Genomic DNA, 20,294 nt, shown 5'->3' with positions numbered 1-20,294 from the left:
TCCGCCCTCCTCATGGCATAGGCCATAATGTAGGCGATAAAATCGCCTAGTGTGTATGCTCCCTTAGGGATTCAAAAAACAACTAAATAGTACTTTGATCGATTTGCATGTCTAAATAATACAGCAGACAGCAGGTAGATAGAGTCTGACATAATAAGTTTGACATTTAGCTATCAAAGTTACTATGACTTGAGAAACTAGACTAGTAGAGAGAACTTACCTGATGTAATGCCATGTTGATCTGATAACTGTATGAATCAATTATTCCTATTGCATCTCTATTCTTCGACACGCTGACTCTGATGTCTCTTGGATTGCTGCCAAACTCCCAACTCTCGGCTTCCTTCTGTAACAGTTTCTCGCAGTACTGAATATGATGGGTACAAGGCAGGACTTTAGTGTTACTAAGCAATGAACTTGAAGGCTCACGGAGCATGCCGATTCATGCCATCTCTACCTAATTATATAATCAGCGGTATGTAACATCCTCAGCGCAAAGCTTTGTTAAATCTTTGTACAGTCCAATTGATTTCCTTCTCGTAACCATGCCGACTTACACAAAACTTTGGAATTTTAGTGATTAACAATAGAAGTTTGATGACTTAATCTGATTCAGTGTTGACCTCTGTAAAAAGCTAATCGTGCTTTGTTAGGCTAGCAAAAGTGAACTTATCAGCCAGTTGTGGCCAGTTTTATCTTTATTAGGTATATAGCTCCTCAAGCAGCCAGTATCAATTTGTGTAGTGCCCATAAAATTTTACCTTATGACCTATTTGTAGTGTCACCATTTTATCAAGCATGGTTACAAACTGCATTTTATATCAGGTAAAATGTCAATGTCTTTATTTAATAGCAGGTAAAATATAGCTGCCTTTATTTTAAAGCAGTTAAAATATCAGTTTCAAATAAAATTTAAACTGTATCAATTTCAATATCAAATATCGATGGCTTTAATACATCATGACATCAGTTCTGCTGCCGATGTTTGTGAAGAACATTAGCAGCAGAACTGCATCGACAACAGAATCCATGGCCAATCCTGTTCAAGGTGAGCGCAGGTACTGACTAGTGCATGTTAAAGTGAAACCTCGACAACAGGTTGAAGATGTATTACTGTGCTGACTAAATTGTGTGCACGAATGCCATTAGATTATAAATGGGAATAAAGATATGAATGTGGTAATTATAAAAATAGAAAATATAAAGCCTTTTCTTTGAAAGGCTTTATATATTTTCTAAGGGTTAAACATTGTTTTAAAATACCACACAGCTTCAGGCAGGTTACACTGAATTGTGTTTTTATAAGTTTTTGGTTTTCCGCCAATCAACTCACCAGCTTTAGTAGCGCCACATTAAAAGATTTTAAAGCAAAAGTCTGGTTTATTTTCACATCAAAAATGATTCTCTGTAAGCTTTTAGCACAACATTTTTTAAGTAGTCATTTACCTGCTAGATATGAGCTCATAATACGCAAATCAGCCTATCTACTTACCTGTCTTATTAGAACGACAGCAGCGGCAGGTGCTTTCCTCTCAAGCACTAGCTATTCTTTCCTCCTACTCCTAGCGTGTGTGCCCTTATTGTCACTTTTTTCTTCACACAATAGTCAAACAATCCTGTTTGCTTTATAACCTAAGTACTCATTAGCTAATTATTAATGCGCAGTCAAGCCAACCCTTCAATACTATATGCTCAGAAAAACTGAGGCTATTCATTCTGTCTTGATGAAATAAAAAACTTCTGTCCTTTATTATTATAAGCCACTCAATGTTATTATCAGCATCTCGAGTAGGGAATTCATTTTACGTATTGTTCTGATCAAGTCGAGCATTGCTACACCTAACAATCAATAGTCTGTTGTTCATGTGCCCCTTGATTGGCCTGCGAGTTTTAAATTTTTCTGACTAGTTTCTTGGTTGACACGGTTAATAATAGCACTGGCCGGTTGATGAAAGAACTTCAAAATCAAAACAGCTCTGACCGAATGCCTAGCCACCTAATCAATACAAGGTCGCCTGATGTACACTCCTAAAACAAGCCCTATGCAGCATGCTTTGCATCTACAGTACTTCGTTTGACAAAAAAGTATCCTTAAGGGTTTTTTGTTGTCTGAAGGTCCCAAGGGGTTGATCTACCAGTCAACCATGCAAGAGATGGTTGTTTTTCTTGTACTAGCAGCCGAGTAGTTAGTTCACGCCAACATTGAAGGACTGCCACAGGCTACAGATGGCCTATTAGCTAAGTCATGCTGCCTCAACAAGCAGAAATAATCCGATTATCTACACTTATTTAACTTGCTGAGCCAAACATAACCACTCATCGTTTGGATGTATTAATTTAGCATCTAAATTAAAAGGAAAACATCAAATAAAAGTCTACAAGTAAAATTAACTAGCTACAACCAGTTTACCAGTGATTTGCCTAGTTTCTGACTATTGTCCTATCAATTTGTAAAAAATGAAACAGTCTACTAGCCAATTGGATTAGTAGTTGTGGATATAATGTAGCTATAATATTATCGCAAAACTATTGATCAATTTTACGAACAGCTCTAGACATTGTAAGCAGAATTTGATCGAAAATATGGATGCAGAAAAAAATGGATGCAGAAAAAAATGGATGCAGAAAAAAATGGATGCAGAAAAAATTAAATGCAAAAGCTTAGCAATAAATTGAACGGGAAAAAAATTGATCATGCATATTAAAACAAAGGGTTTTAAAAATTCAAAATAGTATTAAACTAGTTTTTTTGTCGCAAAACATTGACAAACTCCCAAAAAATTAAAAACAGCTCATTTATTATAAGTATATAAAGACAACTCCATAATTCTATTCTAACAAGAGAGCACAACTCCTCTGGATTAAAATGGTGAGCTAATTACGCATTGTGGAAGAAAATGTGCAGTGTTGAAAGTTGATCACATATAAAAATACAGTTTTGAATTTGTCATAAGAACCTTTGCTAGCTAGCAAAATCACTAGAGGTATGTACTACACTCCCTGCCATTGCAGGGTGGATTACCAACAGGCCATTTTTGGAACCAACTCCCTAATACTATAGAAAACATTGGGAAGGTGGCCAGTTTTAAGAAAAAACTTAAATTACATCTTTTAACAAGTGAACAAAACCTAATTACTCATAAAAATTGATCTTGACTAGGCAATGACGACAAGCTCGATGCTACGGCCAGCTATGCTAATGCGTATTATGGGCTTCATCACTCTTATAGCATTTTTTCTTTTGTTTAATTACTATTGTTGATGAAAATAAATCAAAAATTAAATCAAATCACTCAAGCGCGTGTGTTACTTGCGTCATTTGTTGGGAAAGCCACTTTTAAATAAAAATTGTCCTTTTTCTGACACAGATGGCCATATTAGACAGTTGTCTCAACTCCAGATATTGTCTGGACATTTGCAAGTTGAAGGAAGCCAAGTCCAAACAAGTGAAGTCAACTAGGTTTATAAGATATCAATTCAGGATGTTTAGTAAAACTCGGTTGAATATAAGTTTCCCTTACCTTAGTCTCCCTAAGCCACCGCAGCACCTCATCACACGGAGTCATCTTTAGTGCCTTCCAGCCTTTAACTATCTTGCACTACAAAATCGCAAAAGTTTTGGGTAGACGGTTTATGATGTTCATGACAGAAATGAACATCTGACCTACAGGAAGCCGAGAGTAGAGCTGCCTCTCTAAAAGGTGGGTACTGTGTAATAATTAATGCATGTAAATGAAGGGGGTGATTATATGGCAGTGGATTTGTTTGCTGAAGATGAATAAATATTGAAAGTGGATAATAGGCTTTGGCAGCACCCTATTACCATAGCTAATGAGGACTGCTTTTTCTGTGTTTGAGTTGGGCATGTCATCAGAAAGTACACTGCATAAACTAGGAAGATAAGGTTTTAAATACAGGCTTACAGCAAACATGAGGCTGTAATTTATATCTAGATGAGTAATTGTTTTGTTTCTACATTCTTATGTTTTGTTTAAAAAATATATTCAATTTTTTAAAAAATTAACCGGATCTTTAAGATAAAAATGAGTGTTTGCAGGCACTAGGATTAACTCTTTCAGTTTGGCTAAAACTTTTCAAGTAAAACTACAGCCAGCCAATTTAGTAAGATTGTTTATTTGGTATGCATAGCTGGAACAGTGAGAAATACCTATTTTTGTAATAAAAACAGATCGGCTTTTAAGCAAAAGATCATTTTAATTTATTAACGCCTCTAATTCTCGAATGATGTTCATGTTATGCTGACTATTCTGAACTAACCTGTGTAATGTGATGATACAAATTGTTAATTAACATGATACAGGATTTATTCTAAAGTGATTAATGCAACATTACTGGCAAATAATACATAAATAGTTATGAATAATGCAGTAATACTCCCAAATAATTCAACAACACTCACAAATAATGCATGACATGTTTTGAAAAGAGTAAGGCTATAACTGATAGATATATCGATTTCTAAAAATGCATTGTATTATCTACAGTATATTATGTATGCATAGATATTTAAGGACTTTGTGAGCACAGTGAAAAGACATCTTAAAGTGCATGCATACTTTTGGCAACTTTAAAATTGACCTTGACATCAAGTCAAGGTCACTTACAAAGTTCAAGTTAAACAAACGCAAAAAACCATTCATGTAGATAACATATCTAGTGTGGCACTAACAGCACCTGCTATTATCACTAGCAATTCATTGGAGTAGAGTTATAGTGATTTGTTTTTGTCAGACAACCGATTGCAAGTTGCATTTGTTGTTTAAATTACACGTTCCTCAGTTGCTGGTTTCACCAGATGACAATTTTGCTCATGAAGTGAGTGCAATGCTGAGTGCCACCTTAAATTAAATAAATACTATTCTATAATAAACCGATTTAGATAATTCTGAAAGCTGTATAATTGCTTGCATAAATAGTTATTTATACTTCATATATCACCACTTGCAATACTTTATCAAAATTTAGCTGTGAGCATCAAATGTTACAGTCTGTGAAAACAAAATGTGTTGTAGTATATTTGCAATGCTACTCATTTTTTTACACCTGCATCCTCTAAATTTTCAGCATACTTGTTAAATCTGTTAGAAATTACTAACTTACCTTCACCAAATTCGTAAAGTTATAATATAGCAAAGTTGAATTGTGCTTGCCTTAAAAAAACACTACATACATTTTTCAACACTGCGATGACGCGCGACACCACCCTTCAAGCGCATTAGACCGCTACTGAATATAGCCCAAGTTTGAGATGCAGCTCATCTTATGACTGCTATGCAGAGACTATCGATGTCACTGTTGGAATGCCTCTGAAGGACATAGCTCAAGCGTGTAAACAGAAACTCAAAAGCCTTCCATTGTGTTCATCAATCTTAAGTACGTATACCAACACTTACTGTGAGGCCATACTTATATTGTAACAGCATACATGAAGTTTGCTTACAGTCGTGGTTCTCAAATATTGTTACTGTGTTTCAAATATTTGATATCAGCTAGAATTTACATGGGAATTATAATATCTAACAATGTCAAAAGGTAAAATTGTCAGCGCTGTCAAATAACGTGTAGTTAGATAGTTTGAGAGACATTAGCTTTATTTATAGCGGTTAAGGTCGTTTAAGGCAAATTAGATTGTAAGAAAAAAACAAAAAATAGTAAAGTACATTATGTCACCAAATAAATAAATACAAATTGTGTCTGAATGTTGCAGGAGACTGTTATTTGAGTACCAACTTCAACCCGTATATATTTCCGCCTCAGCATGGAACACTCGGAAGTTTATCACTCTGCCCTGCATTGCTGAGCGTGTATGTATCACATTTTATTTGCATTGGTAATCATCAACAAAATCTTGTATTTGTTTTCATGCCAAAAACAAAAATGAGAAGACAGAAATCAGGAATTATTGAGTGAGTTAAACAGACATGTTTTAAAAGTTGGTAATCTAATAGTATTGCACAAGAGTTGAGATAGTGAATTGAAGGTTGTAGTCACAGAAAGTTCATAAGTTGAAACATGTTGGTGGATGTAGTATGTCGGTGTCACGAAATAGAAAAGATAAGGAAGGATAAATACAAATATTCCGGGCATAGTTTAACCTGTAACACAATATTCACACAAATATTCTGGGCATAGTTTAACCTGTAACACAATATTCACACAAATATTCTGGGCATAGTTTAACCTGTAACACAATATTTACACAAATATTCTGGGCATAGTTTAACCTGTAACACAATATTCACACAAATATTCTGGGCATAGTTTAACCTGTAACACAATATTCACACAAATATTCTGGGCATAGTTTAACCTGTAACACAATATTCACACAAATATTCTGGGCATAGTTTAACCTGTAACACAATATTCACACAAATATTCTGGGCATAGTTTAACCTGTAACACAATATTCACACAAATATTCTGGGCATAGTTTAACCTGTAACACAATATTCACACAAATATTCTGGGCATAGTTTAACCTGTAACACAATATTCACACAAATATTCTGGGCATAGTTTAACCTGTAACACAATATTCACACAAATATTCTGGGCATAGTTTAACCTGTAACACAATATTCACACAAATATTCTGGGCATAGTTTAACCTGTAACACAATATTCACACAAATATTCTAGGCATAGTTTAACCTGTAACACAATATTCACACAAATATTCTGGGCATAGTTTAACCTGTAACACAATATTCACACAAATATTCTGGGCATAGTTTAACCTGTAACACAATTGCAGAGATGAGCAAGTTTGGACTAAAGCAATGGGATAATGAGAACAAGATTGTTTGATATATTTGTAAAGGGCAAGTTATTATACAGAGTATACCGTTAATGGAATGCTACATGTGCAGAAAGAGAATTAGTGCTTGCAGTTGTCACTGTGCCTCTACGCTAATTTCGTGATGGCTGCAAGCAATTTTTATTTTTAACCACTATCCAAAAACATATGTTTTGGTAGTTGAAAGAAGCAGTAAAACAGCGCTGCTAAATACTGCAGGAGAAAGTCAGCTGAAAAATATTACCTACCTGTATGACAACAAAAACATTTTCATATCATTCACAATGTTTCCTTAAATTTTAATAAAAATTTAAGGAAAATAGAACTTTTTATTAAGTAGTGGCTTCCTCTCTTTTTTATAATTACGCGTTATAACAACAGTACGCTTTTAACAATTGATTTTTGTGACATATAAAAGTGATGCTATACTAAAATTACCTTTGAACAATTAACTTTTACAGACTAGGCAGCACGAAGTAAAAAATATGTTCGAATTTTATGACATGCAAAGTAAGCTCGTCATTTCCATGAATTCTTATTCAAAGAAGTCTCAATACTCAAAACATTAGCTTATGTAAACATACTTTTGAGTTTACCAAATCTACTGAGAAGAGAAGGTACACTGACCCTACATGGTGATCACAGTCTACTGAAAGACTAGAATTTAAAAATTAATCGAGGCACTCAAATGTCTCAAATCTAACATATCTAGCCAATTATTTCGGTGCATCAGTTTTCAGCAAACAGTTCTACAATTTCTCTACAACTTCTCTACAACTGTCTCACAACTCTGAATCTTGCACTCACCCTAGCAGTAGTTTATGTCTACAGCATGTAACAGCACAATGCTATTATTCGAGTGGAGAAGTTGTCTCCCTACTATGTCAAGAGTAAATAATCAAGCTGCTACTAAAATCGTAGTCAATAAATCATATGACAGCTTGCCAACTGGTAGGAAGATTTACAATTTCTATGACAGCTTGCAAGATGCAGGCTTAAAACTGCATTGAGCAAGACAAACTGAGTCATTACATTTTGGCTGATATTAGCAATGAAACGAATTGAGAATCGCCATACTCCACCTTAGCCAGTCCAGCAGCCGGTAAACTCTTCTTATCTGGTACACTCATTGGTGCACACCAATCTGGCTTGTATCCGAGTCAGCCATGACTCAGCAACAGCAGTAGCCAATTCAAAAAAACTAACTGTATGACTGTAACAACTCTTTTGTCATTACATCTTATACTGACAACAAACCAAACACAGCTTAAATGATGGAGAGAGTAAAAGAAACAGTATTTAGAAGGCCAAAAAAGTACAAATATGAGGGAAATATGGGATTGCTCTATTATATGTCTAAAAAGTCATGCAGATATATACATTGCAGCAAAAGTGCTTTGCGCATCGTATGAAGCTTGTAAACAGAACCAGAGTTCATGTACACTGGTGTTCATGCAAGCTTACAGCACACACTTTTGGAAGGTTTGTTATCTTGCCAATTAAATTCAAACTATGTAGTCAAGCCAAATTATGTAGGTGTGAAATAATCTAAACAGCCTCCATTGAAGATATGGAGGCCAACACATGAACATTAAGCAGACAACTCCAAACTGATTACCAGCAGAAACATAAAAACTGTACCTACATGTGCAAAGTTGTATATACAATTACACATTCAACACACAGATCCTAACTATGTAACTAATTAAAAAAGTCTTACATGAAGTAAGACACTAGGCTACTATAATTTAAGTGAATGGTGTGTGTGAATAATATAAAAGCCATTGTTACTATAAATACGTGTGCCCTGGCAGTCTAGAGTACCAAATCAGCAGGTGTGTCAATAAAACACAAGGAATAAGTATGTGCACAATTATTCTAAAATATTGGGAGGTGAATGATTGGTGCAGATGGTAGTGAGCTGTGTGGTTAACCAGAATGGTGTGGGTTTGAATCCAGTACATTGTGATCTTTTTCCCCGACCTACAATCGTGGGTTTAGAAAGACACAGTTCTTATAAAGAATTTATACGAATAAAGAATAGAGAATCATTGTCTTTTACGGCTCTTATGCTGCAGCTCATTAAAGAATTTCTAAACTCTTCTACTTGAGCGAGCATAAATATTTTAAATGTTCTGTAATAGTGATAGGTTAATAAGCTTCATTAGAAACAATTTGTTTTGATTTTGTAAACTTTTATGTAGCAATATATCGCTACTATTCTTTGTCTATAATTTTGAAGGTCTTTGCGAGTAAAAAATATCAAAATGTCGGGAGCTAGAATTTTACTTTTTATCAATACATCAGTATGTTACACTTAAGTTTAAATGAGCCATGCTGGTATAAATATAATCATAATGAACTCAACTCTAGGCTTGCTAAAATATGTCAGCTTTTTAAAGAGCTGCTTGTTCAGCTCAATTTCACATTGTTGATAAGAGAATCTTTAGTTTCTACACTTGTTTGAAAGTAACTACCATGTTTTAGTTTATGTGTCATCTGAAACCATTGACTTTCCAAGTATGATCATAACTTGCTTACTGTAGGCACAGGCTGGGCATGGTGGGTCCTCCATTTTGCTTTGGCGAATGTGGCAGAAACAGTATCAAAGCCGAAAGGCCACTCATTGCTGTTGAGAGTCAAAAAGCTCATTTGCTCTCGTTACTGACTGCCACTGGAGTATTACCACTGTTAGTGGTCATCAGTTAACTGTAAAATACATCAAGAAGACACAACCCTTTCATCAAAGGTTCAAACTAAAGAATTTTTCAAGTAATTGTTCAGACAATGGTTAACATAAGTTTGGTAAACATTAATAACGAGCGATTCTGCTTTCTTCCAGGGTTAGTTTTAATAAATGATAGATTTTTATAGCCCGCAATAAAAAAATGTGATATATTCCAGATCCATTCACTTGACTCTCCAATTAACTTACTAAGAAAGTTTTTATTGAGCTCTTTGTAAATCAGTCTCAAGTTTTCCTATTATAACCAGGCGGCTCAGGGTGAGTGTATGTGTGCGTGATTGTTTTTGTTTGTATCTAGTTTGAAAATATGTTAGCATAACATTGAGCAACCTTTCACCAATAACATGGTGAAAGGTTGCTCAACAATTTGGTAGAGGCTATTTCTGTCATTTATATAGTTTGTCCACAACTACTGTTAACTTGCTGTTTTTAATAAAACATTAAAATATATTTCATTTTTGAAAATACTTTGCTTTAACATTCCAAAAAACATATTCTAGACAGAGATGAACACAGTAAAAATACATACACTTATGGAGTACCGATGACTTTGATCTTTATATAACTTGCATACTTTAATGCTCCGGCAGAAAAGTTTTGTTGTTAAAATAGCTATTATTCCTATTGACCATTTTTTACGTATTTGTATATACGTATATATACATGTCAAATCACTTTTAGATGAAGATTGTACTAACCAAAGAAAATTGGAATTTACTAAACTTGCCATGAAATAAGGTTGGTAAATAATTAGCTTGCTAATGATCATGGTCTCAAAGGGAGTATGGAATTTCAAGCACAGCTTTAATAAATTGATACATTCAAGCCCAAAATTAGTTAACGTACTGCTATTAAGTTTTGGGCATAACAAAACCTTTGAATAACATTTCCATATAAAATATGTTTCCTGAGTAATGTATTATTTCTAACTCAATGTGTATGGGAGTGACTTATGTTGAATGAATTCTTTACATTTTCATTGCCTTGCTTACATAGTTGAAGACTTTGACTATTCAAAGCGCTCTCTCGGTTGCTACAAGTCAGACGTTGTTGAGGGTTTATTACTGAGGAAGAGGTTTTACACTTTGTTTAATGTAACAAGTTGCAGACAATAACAAGGAAAGGGCGGTTGCATCATTGAAAAAAAAAAGGAGGCCAACACATGAACATTAAGCAGACAACTCCAAACTAATTACCAGCATAAGCATAAAAAACTGTACACCAATATGCAAAGTTGTATATACAATGACACATTCAACACACAGATCTTACCTATGTAATTAATTACAACGTCTTACATGAAGTAAGACACTACTATAATTTAAGTGAATGGTGTGTGTGAATGATATAAAAGCCATTGTTACTATAAATACGCGTGTCCTGGCATTCCAAAGTACCAAATCCACATGTGTGCCATTAAAGCAGAGAGTATAATTATGTGCACAATTATTCTAAAATATTAGGAGGTGAAGGATTGGTGTAGGTGATAGTGAGCTGTGTGGTGAACCAGTATGGTGTGGGTTTGAATCCAGTACATTGTGATCTTTTTTCTCGACCTTCAACCGTTGCTTCATAGAGGCACGTCTCGTACTATGGTAAAGGTAATACATTGCTGTTTCTATTGCAATAGTGTATCACCGTCAAATTTACTTTTTTTACTAACAATTAAAACGTCAACAAAACTGCCTTATAAACTAAAAAGTAATTGCTCAGAACAAAATTGCTTTTCTGGTTCATATGTTTTGTGCGCAAAGGTAGCTGGGCACTACAGGAGAGTTTTAAAAGCAAAAAAATCTTCATGTCTGGCACAATCATTGGTACACCAATGATTGTGCCAGACACTCATCGGCGTGCCAACGATTGTCATGGCACAATCATTGGTACACTAATGATTGATACACAAGCATTACCAATGGTTGGTACACTAATGATTGGTACACAAGCATTACCAATAGTCGGTACACTAATGATTGGTACACTAATGATTGGTAAACCAATCTGGCTGGCCACTGAGTCAGCCATTACACATACGACAGCAGTATATGACTCTTGAAAACTACCTAGGTGACTGTAACAACTCTTTTGTGTCTGCCTCACATAACAACAACAACGACAGCTCAAGTCATGAAATCACAGCCTGCATTAGTGACTCAATAAAACGGAAAACTCGCTAAACGGTTAACCAACCTCTTTGTCAGAGTATTTAAATGTCCACCTCTATAGGAAAGAATTCCCGAGGGCTTCTTTGTCTCACAACACCACTCGATCAACCAGCCAGCTTGACGAGAATAGATTAATGTAGTTAATAAAAAGGATCATTAGCATTTGGCTCTTCAGAATGAAAATTTGAATACTCAACCTCAGCTATGACTACACACGTAAATCTAGGTATGCTACTATGAACAAGAAAAAATTAAATGAAAAAGATACATGCTAGTGCTATCAGAACTTTTATCCTACATCCAGGACTTTGTGTTTTATGGAGAAGATTGGTTGTTGGTCTACATATATTATTATTTGTAGGTTATTATTACTGTTGTAAAAGTTTTTCTTCACAGTCGTGTGGTGGTAGGTGACAGGTTTTAGTCCGTGTTGAGTTTGGGTCTTAACAAAAGGCCAAAGGATCCAACATCTTTCTCAATTCCACTAAGAGAGGACCTTCCTCAAAATGTGAGCTGTTCCTAAGATGGCTGTCTTCTGTATAGTCTCAAAAGACATGTTCACTCCCACCTCGGCCAAGTATGCTATATGCCTCATTGATATTGTTCCGAGTGCACCAATAACTATTGGTATCACTTCGGTCTTCACCTTCCACAGTCTGTTTATCTCGAACCCAAGCTCTTTGTATTTAGTAATGTTCTCATCTTCCTTCTGTACGACCCTTGTGTCTCCAGGTATTGCTATGTCTATGACCTGACACTGTTTGATTTCTTTGTTTATTAGTATCAGGTCTGGTCTTCTAGCTTCGATAACCTTGTCTGTCTGCACGTTGAAGTCCCATAGCAGCTTCACTTTCTTATTCTTCAATACAGCTTCCGCACGATGGTCGTACCATTTTTCTGTGTGGGGCAACTCATGTTTCTTGCATATACTCCAGTGCAGTGCACTTGCCACTTTGTCATGCCGCCCTTTATATTCTGTCTGTGCGATCTTACTGCATTCGCTGACTATGTGAGACATTGTTTCATCTTTCTGCTTGCACAATCTGCATTTCGGATCGTTTGTTGACTTTTCTATCTTGGCCTTCCTATAGTTGGTTCTTAATGCTTGATCCTGGGCAGCAATTATCAGGCTTTCAGCCTCTCGTTTAAGACATCCCTTCTCCATCCATTGCCATGTCTCCTTTGCTGCTTGATCCTCTGTCTGTCTTAGATGTTGTCCGTTCATTGGCTTATCATGCCAGTTTTGATTTCGTTCAGTTTTCTGATGGTTTCTATACTCTTATCTTCCATCTTCACTGTTGGTATTTATGATCTTACACGCTGTTCTTATAAATTCGACTGGGCTGCCTTCTGTGTACTTTTTCAGACTGTGACTTGCGTAATTTACAGTTTCACAACACTCTTTAATCCTCTTCCTCCTTGGTCCCTTGCAACATATACTCTATCTACATCAGATAGATTATTATTCGTAGGTTATTATTATTATTATCATTATTATTAATATTATTATTTAAGACAAGACTCTTTAGCATATAATATGTTTATTCTTCAACTCATCCTACGTAATAAATGTGATTTTACTAAATTGTTTCAACAACACTTAATCAAATTTCAAAAAAGCTATTCTCTACCATCACATAACTTTGGTACAACATATACATCACTAGCATACAACATTCATTTGTGCACATTTTTCTATTGCTTATCTAGTGATCAAATAATATTTATGGTATTCCATGCTCATATTAAAACAGTTAATAGTTTTTTTTTCACCCTATTACCAGGTCTTTTAACCTGGACCGGTACATTCTATCAAACTCTACAGCTGTGCTGAGAAACTATTTAATATGCCTATCAAGAACGTTTAGACTTCAGCCTTCTGTTTGTAGCTAAAAGTTCAGTAAAGCCAACAGGTGAATTGAAAGACATCTAACCAAGTAGCACTACTTAATGCATAGCAACTAATATTCTCTGAATAATAACCAAATCGTTTCCTTTATTTGGCAATCAATTCACGTGATATCACGCAGTCAAATTGCCAATTCGTATCATCTGCTCATTAAAAAAGTCTATCATAAACCAATTCATCAGAAAAGTTTCATGTTTTGGCAGTGTATTGGCTTGGCTGTGGCGGAAACTGTGTTGGAATGTCCTAAAAACAAGTTACTGAGAGATCCTCTTAAATACACCAAATCACATCCAAGTTTCTCTTTTTTTGTTGGGAGTTGCTTAAGAATTAACATGCTCACTGTGAATTGACACAACTGAGAACTCTATCAGTCTCACAACTTGCAACGACTTAGCCATGAGTGTTCGTTTATTTTTTTTGTTCTTACCCTTTGTGTTTATACATGTGTTTATTCTTGCCCTTTGTGTTTATACACGTGTTTATTTTTGCCCTTTGTGTTTATACATGTGTTTATTTTTGTCCTTTGTGTTTATACATGTGTTTATTCTTACCCTTTGTGTTTATACACATGTTTATTCTTGCCCTTTGTGTTTATACACGTGTTTATTTTTGCCCTTTGTGTTTATACACATGTTTATTCTTGCCCTTTGTGTTAATACACGTGTTTATTCTTGCCCTTTGTGTTTATACACATGTTTATTCTTGCCCTTTGTGTTTATACACGTGTTTATACTTGCCCTTTGTGTTTATACACGTGTTTATTCTTGCCCTTTGTGTTTATACATGTGTTTATTCTTGTCCTTTGTGTTTATACATGTGTTTGTTCTTACCCTTTGTGTTTATACATGTGTTTATTCTTGCCCTTTGTGTTTATACACATGTTTATTCTTGCCCTTTGTGTTAATACACATGTTTATTCTTGCCCTTTGTGTTAATACACGTGTTTATTCTTGCCCTTTGTGTTTATACACATGTTTATTCTTGCCCTTTGTGTTTATACACGTGTTTATACTTGCCCTTTGTGTTTATACACGTGTTTATTCTTGCCCTTTGTGTTTATACATGTGTTTATTCTTGTCCTTTGTGTTTATACATGTGTTTATTCTTACCCTTTGTGTTTATACACATGTTTATTCTTGCCCTTTGTGTTTATACACGTGTTTATTTTTGCCCTTTGTGTTTATACACATGTTTATTCTTGCCCTTTGTGTTAATACACGTGTTTATTCTTGCCCTTTGTGTTTATACACATGTTTATTCTTGCCCTTTGTGTTTATACACGTGTTTATACTTGCCCTTTGTGTTTATACACATGTTTATTCTTACCCTTTGTGTTTATACACGTGTTTATTCTTGTCCTTTGTGTTTATACATGTGTTTATTCTTGCCCTTTGTGTTTATACACATGTTTATTCTTGCCCTTTGTGTTTATACACGTGTTTATTCTTACCCTTTGTGTTTATACACGTGTTTATTTTTGCCCTTTGTGTTTATACACGTGTTTATTCTTGCCCTTTGCGTTTATACATGTGTTTATTCTTGTCCTTTGTGTTTATACACGTGTTTATTCTTGCCCTTTGTGTTTATACACGTGCTTATTCTTGCCTTTAGTCTTTATACATGTGTTTATTCTTGTCCTTTGTGTTTATACACGTGTTTATTCTTGCCCTTTGTGTTTATACACGTGTTTATTCTTGCCTTTAGTCTTTATACATGTGTTTATTCTTGCCCTTTGTGTTTATACACGTGTTTAATCTTGCCTTTTGTGTTTCCTGCTCTTTGTGTGATCTGAAGCTCTATGGAACTTCAGATCTGATCCGCTGTTAAAAGCACCATTTATGTCCGGTAAGATTTCAGGAACACAGTTTTATAGTACCATGCCTACTTAAAAACCGGTGAATATTGTTTAAGCTTTTTTAAAATGGTTTGTATTTGCTGTGGTAGTGTTTTCAAGCTGTTATTTAACTGATTTTTCTTTTTTCATGTGCCAGCATATGTAAGCATTTGTGTCTTGAAAGTTTACGGTGGCTGCATTGTTTTTAACTGGTTATTTTTAAGTCTCGTTCATCTACTTTGAATAATAAAGTGTAACATAAATAACAGATGGCAGGAATGCATTGCTGACTGTCTGTTTGTAATTAATTGTTAGAATGGACTTTGTAAACTAGATATCTCAAGAATGAAATTTTTTACGCAAATAATTTTTTCATTAATACTCTCCAAGCTTTTACTATTTTGTCATAGTATATGCAGGCGATTTGCCACATGATCAGGCTTGTTGAAGTACTGCACTCTATGATCACCCTGAGTGTCAAACAGTGTTTCAGTGAGTACGCCTAGTTAATACTATTAGGTGACCTGATGATGTAAGTCTGACCTTTATGCAACCTTCAGGTGTGACTCGCTAGTACGGAACCATATAGTTCAATGTTTGTCAGAATTTAGCAGAATGAGATTATAACTTTGTTTTATCAAAGACATAGATATTATCTTGGGAGTTTATTGATAAAGGTATGCATGTGTGTAGTAATTCACATATTTATTATCACTACAATTAATGATTGCGATAATAAATATAAGTTTTAAATTATATACTAAGTTCCTAAGTTGATACATTTAATTCTTAAATGAAGAATTGTGTAAATGCATCAAAAAAAGCAAATAACAAATAAAATAAATAAATAAAAGAAGGGTAGAGAAATAAGTTGACAAAAAAGTAACTAGATGAAGGAATAAATGAATGGACAAGGGAACAAATGAGCGGGATGGATGAAGGAAAGAATAAATAAATGAGTAGATGATTGTGTGGACAAACAAAGGAATGAAAAATGGTGGAATGAAAAAGCGGAGAAACAAAGAAGCGGAGGAATAAACGAATGCACAAACTGAGGGAGAGATAGAGAGATGGAGAGGTAAAACGATGGTCAAACGGAGAAACAGAAGAACAATAGAACTAAAAAGCGGAAGCAATCAAGAAATGATGAAACGAAGGAACCACCTTAGCAAAAGAACCTTCGAACAACAGAAAAAGAAACAACTGAATGAATGATGTAACCATAGATATAGTAAACCCTAAATTGGGTAATAGCTATCATTACAATGGAGCAAATGTAAGGCATATAATTGGCTGTTGTTTTCACGACGTTACGTCGCAGTGAAGTGCATCACAGCGTCAGAGTCTTCAATTGAGCGATGAGTTTAGTAGTGAAGGCATGCTTGTCATACTGGTTTTTAAGTCATAAATGTAACAATAAAACCAAATTCTTAGTGAAATGTCATCAGAGGAGACTACAACACATTAGGTATATCCTGAATTGCCCATAACAAGACAGAACTTGAACTCAAAACAAAAAGTTCTCCACAGTATCATAAGCTATTAATGCAAATTAAAGACACTAAGCAGAAAGCTGCATAGTGGAAAATAATAGGAAAACCTTTATCATTGGTTTTGAGTCAGCAGCCTAATTTGTACATGGCATTGTTCTATATCTTTTCAGCAACTACCCTTACATCAACTACTTCCTAACCTTTAAGATCAACCAGGATCACATTGAGACTCTGTTTTCCACGATACGATCTAAGGGTAGCTATAACAATAACCCGGATATGCAGTGCTTTAGATCCGCACTTCGAGCACTGCTCATAAAAGCAGATATCACACCAAGTCCCGATGCTAACTGTATTGATCTAGATGTGAGCAAGGCTAAAAAAACTGGCCAACTCCTGCTACACTCTCTGGCTAGAAAGAAAAAGAAAGTAGAGACAAAAGCTGAGGAAGGTGAAGATGATGAGTTCGGTGATGAGGAATTTTTTCTAACTCAAATGTGATGACTGTATCAAGTTCTTGAACAATGTAGAAGTAGTGGGAAGTAGAAGTAGTGATGACATAACCCTAATCTCAGTTAAAAACAGAGGAAGATTGGTGACGTCAACTCCATTGATAGGTCGAATATGTATTGCTGCAGAAAAGGGCTTACGTTCACACATAGAGAGCTATGATATCACACAGAGAGTTTTTAAACAAGTAACATCACAGAGCATAACATATGTCTTATTACATAACTTTAATCAAGGTTTCACATGCACGGTGCATGCCACCAATCTACTCAAAACTATAGTAAATCATGAAAATCATGAAAATCATAATACGCTATGTCGCTTCAAAGCAGGAATCTAGTTCAACCAAGCTTAGACAAAAGCTATCTCGTCTAGTTATTTTCAGCCATGTCTAATGGGTGTTTAATACAGTGGTCCAGCTTAATAGTACAGTTGGTAGAGGGGGTCTGCGTGCACCCCCCGGAAATCAATTTCTAATTGGTGTCTTCCTATGGGGAAAAATGTGTAGAAAACGGTTTGCTATGTTAAAAATTTGAAATATTGTCCCACGTGCCTTTTTTATGCAAATTAAGCCGCCATTACATGAAAATACTAAAATCGCTATAACTCCGCCAATACAACAGATAACTGCAAAAATAAGGTGTCTAGACCCAGGTTTTGAGGGTCTAGCATCAATATAAGACCAGTCTCATAGTGACCACATGTGTTCCTGACATGTAAGATATGCAAATTAGTGCCGCCATTACTGAAAAACCTATTTTTACCATATCTTTGCAAATGTTATAGCAATCGTGAAGAATGTGTTGCCTGTACTCGTATTTTAAGGGTGAAAGAACATCATAAGACCAGTCGTTTTTTCATCACAAGTGTCATTTGCACATTAAGAAGAAAAAAAAATTAAGATATAGATGCTTCTGGAAATCATCTAAATGTTCCCTGTCATCACAAGCTTCAATCGTCATCGCTTTCATCGCTGTCGAAGTCAAATGAATCTGTTTCTTCGTCTTCGCAATTATCTTCTGCTTCCTCCTGATCATCAATAGTTTCAAGGAGATCAACTAGTGAGGTAGGTAGTACTGGACCACATGACCACAATGGTTCCAGCATGCCTTCTTCTGTCTTTATCCATCCCTGGCCCTCGTCGTAGGGGTTTGGCTTTTCACAAATGGGTTCGTTAGCTCGTTTGTACAAACAAACCCGGTGGTTCACACGCTGGACATGGGGCTTCAATGCTGAAAGACATGGAGGGAGGCGAGCAAAGTCCACCTTAGATTTCAATGTTAATTTTTCATTTTCTCCTACCATCTTTCGAAGCATCTTAGATCGGATGGCATCCACAGACAAATCACGACTTTGGCTGTACATCAAGCAAGTGAATTGTTCTAACTGGTTCAACATTAGGCCATTTATGCTCGAGTCATTCCCAAGTTCTCTGAACACCTTGTGGAATCTCGGGTTCTTCTCAAGCTTTTTTAGTGGACCGACCTTCCCTTTTCCTTTGAAAGCACTGGTACAATCCTCCCCAGTGAAGACATAGAAGCCAAGAAGGGTAGCACAGTAGTCCTCCCCTAATGATTGTGCAAGCTCAGATACATTGATGAGCTGACGTTGCTTTCCTGATCCTGTATCAAGGTACACAGTCAGTTTGATAGCATGGGCATGGTAGAGTAGAATCACGAAGATATCCGTGTCAGGGGTTCTAACCACAGCATTCTTGTAACCAAGAGCAGCAGCATGATGTAGGTACAACACCCCTCTTGTATCTGTCTCTTCCTGGTTACTGTATATAGTGGGCATCTCAAGCACCTCGATCTGAAACAAAAAAGGTCATTGAGCATATTTTGGATTAACATGTAAATGAATGTAGTCATCCTAAAAATAAAGGTGCAATTTCACATACCTTGCCTTCTTTGGAAGCGAACTGATGAGCTCTTCCCTCGACAATCAGTACTGCCATCTCGGTTCTCTCCAGTCTAGATGCCGCCTGTTGGCCACTCCATACCTGCAGCATGAGTTGACAGAGCTGCTTCTTGTTGTCGTCATTTGCAAGGAACACCTTGAAGTCGTATGGCTTTCTTGTTGCTGGTCCGGCAAGAATGATCCTCTCTGAGCTGCCACGTCGAAGTCTTTCCTGAGCTTTGATGAATCCAGGAAAATAGCTGTCAGTTGAGAACAAGAAATGTTTTTTGGCAATCATCTGGTCAAGTATCTGAAGGCAGATCTCCCCACAGGTCGGGGGCAAGTTAGAAAGGACATGGAGAAGTGCCATTCCATCCTGGATGAATAGGGCATCCTTTGGATAAGGCAGCTCATCTTGGTTGAACTCTTCCATCAGGTAGTGCAGAATGGTGGCTTTGTTGGTCTTCGCAAAAAATCCATCTGATGTTCCAATACTTGGAGGCACTGGCATCAGGCTGTACTTCATGAGTTCATCCAAGTCAATTGGTTCATCTAGGCACTGTGACTTCACAAGGAGAAGGAATGCAACATTGCTTTGCTCCTGATAGTGTATGACCTGAAATAACAATATATATTATAATTTTATATTGTAATACAGATTGTACAAAAGTCCCTTAACAATACATAACTTGCTCAATGAAATATAAACTTACCTTTCCTTGCGATGATGTGAGCTTGATCTTCTTGTTGCATGGCCCCATGGTCTTGAGTTTCTTCCTTTTGATTGGGTCGAAGAAGCTTCCTTGGTGGCCGCTCTGCAAACGTGTAATAAAGTCAGCCTTTGCAGCTTTTCCTACAGCGTCAGCTTCCAGCACATCCCTCTCAACATCCTTGGATGTAGGAGAACCAGAGGCTAAGGAG

At 35.9% G+C, this 20,294-nt stretch overlaps 1 protein-coding gene and 1 long non-coding RNA gene across 5 annotated transcripts in view; both read right to left on the bottom strand.

Annotated features, from left to right (window-relative positions):
* Positions 1 to 3,599, bottom strand: part of LOC137405757 (dystonin-like) — a 35,045-nt gene extending 31,446 nt beyond the window's left edge. The window contains exons 1-2 of one of the 4 annotated variants that reach the window (XM_068092143.1): positions 3,522 to 3,599; positions 221 to 346 (exon numbers count right to left, since the gene is read on the bottom strand). In XM_068092143.1, the coding sequence (XP_067948244.1) occupies positions 221 to 346; positions 3,522 to 3,566 (171 nt within the window). In that variant the 5' untranslated portion in view covers positions 3,567 to 3,599. Of the gene's footprint in view, positions 1 to 220; positions 347 to 1,492; positions 1,579 to 3,521 lie in introns of those variants that run through there. The other 3 variants (XM_068092141.1, XM_068092142.1, XM_068092144.1) reach the window with 3 other exon arrangements.
* Positions 3,600 to 8,591: 4,992 nt separating this feature from the next.
* On the bottom strand, positions 8,592 to 11,837 carry LOC137405568 (uncharacterized). The gene is made up of 3 exons (XR_010979784.1): positions 11,754 to 11,837; positions 9,362 to 9,529; positions 8,592 to 8,803 (listed from the first exon to the last, which is right to left on the bottom strand). It is a non-coding gene; the product is annotated as an uncharacterized lncRNA (long non-coding RNA).
* Positions 11,838 to 20,294: the final 8,457 nt, after the last annotated feature.

This window comes from Watersipora subatra, chromosome 10 (genome assembly GCF_963576615.1).
Source record: "Watersipora subatra chromosome 10, tzWatSuba1.1, whole genome shotgun sequence".
In the NCBI taxonomy this organism is placed as follows: Eukaryota; Metazoa; Bryozoa; class Gymnolaemata; order Cheilostomatida; family Watersiporidae; genus Watersipora; species Watersipora subatra.
The sequence above is the reverse complement of the archived record's forward strand: the minus strand, read 5'-3'. Positions and strand labels throughout refer to the sequence as shown.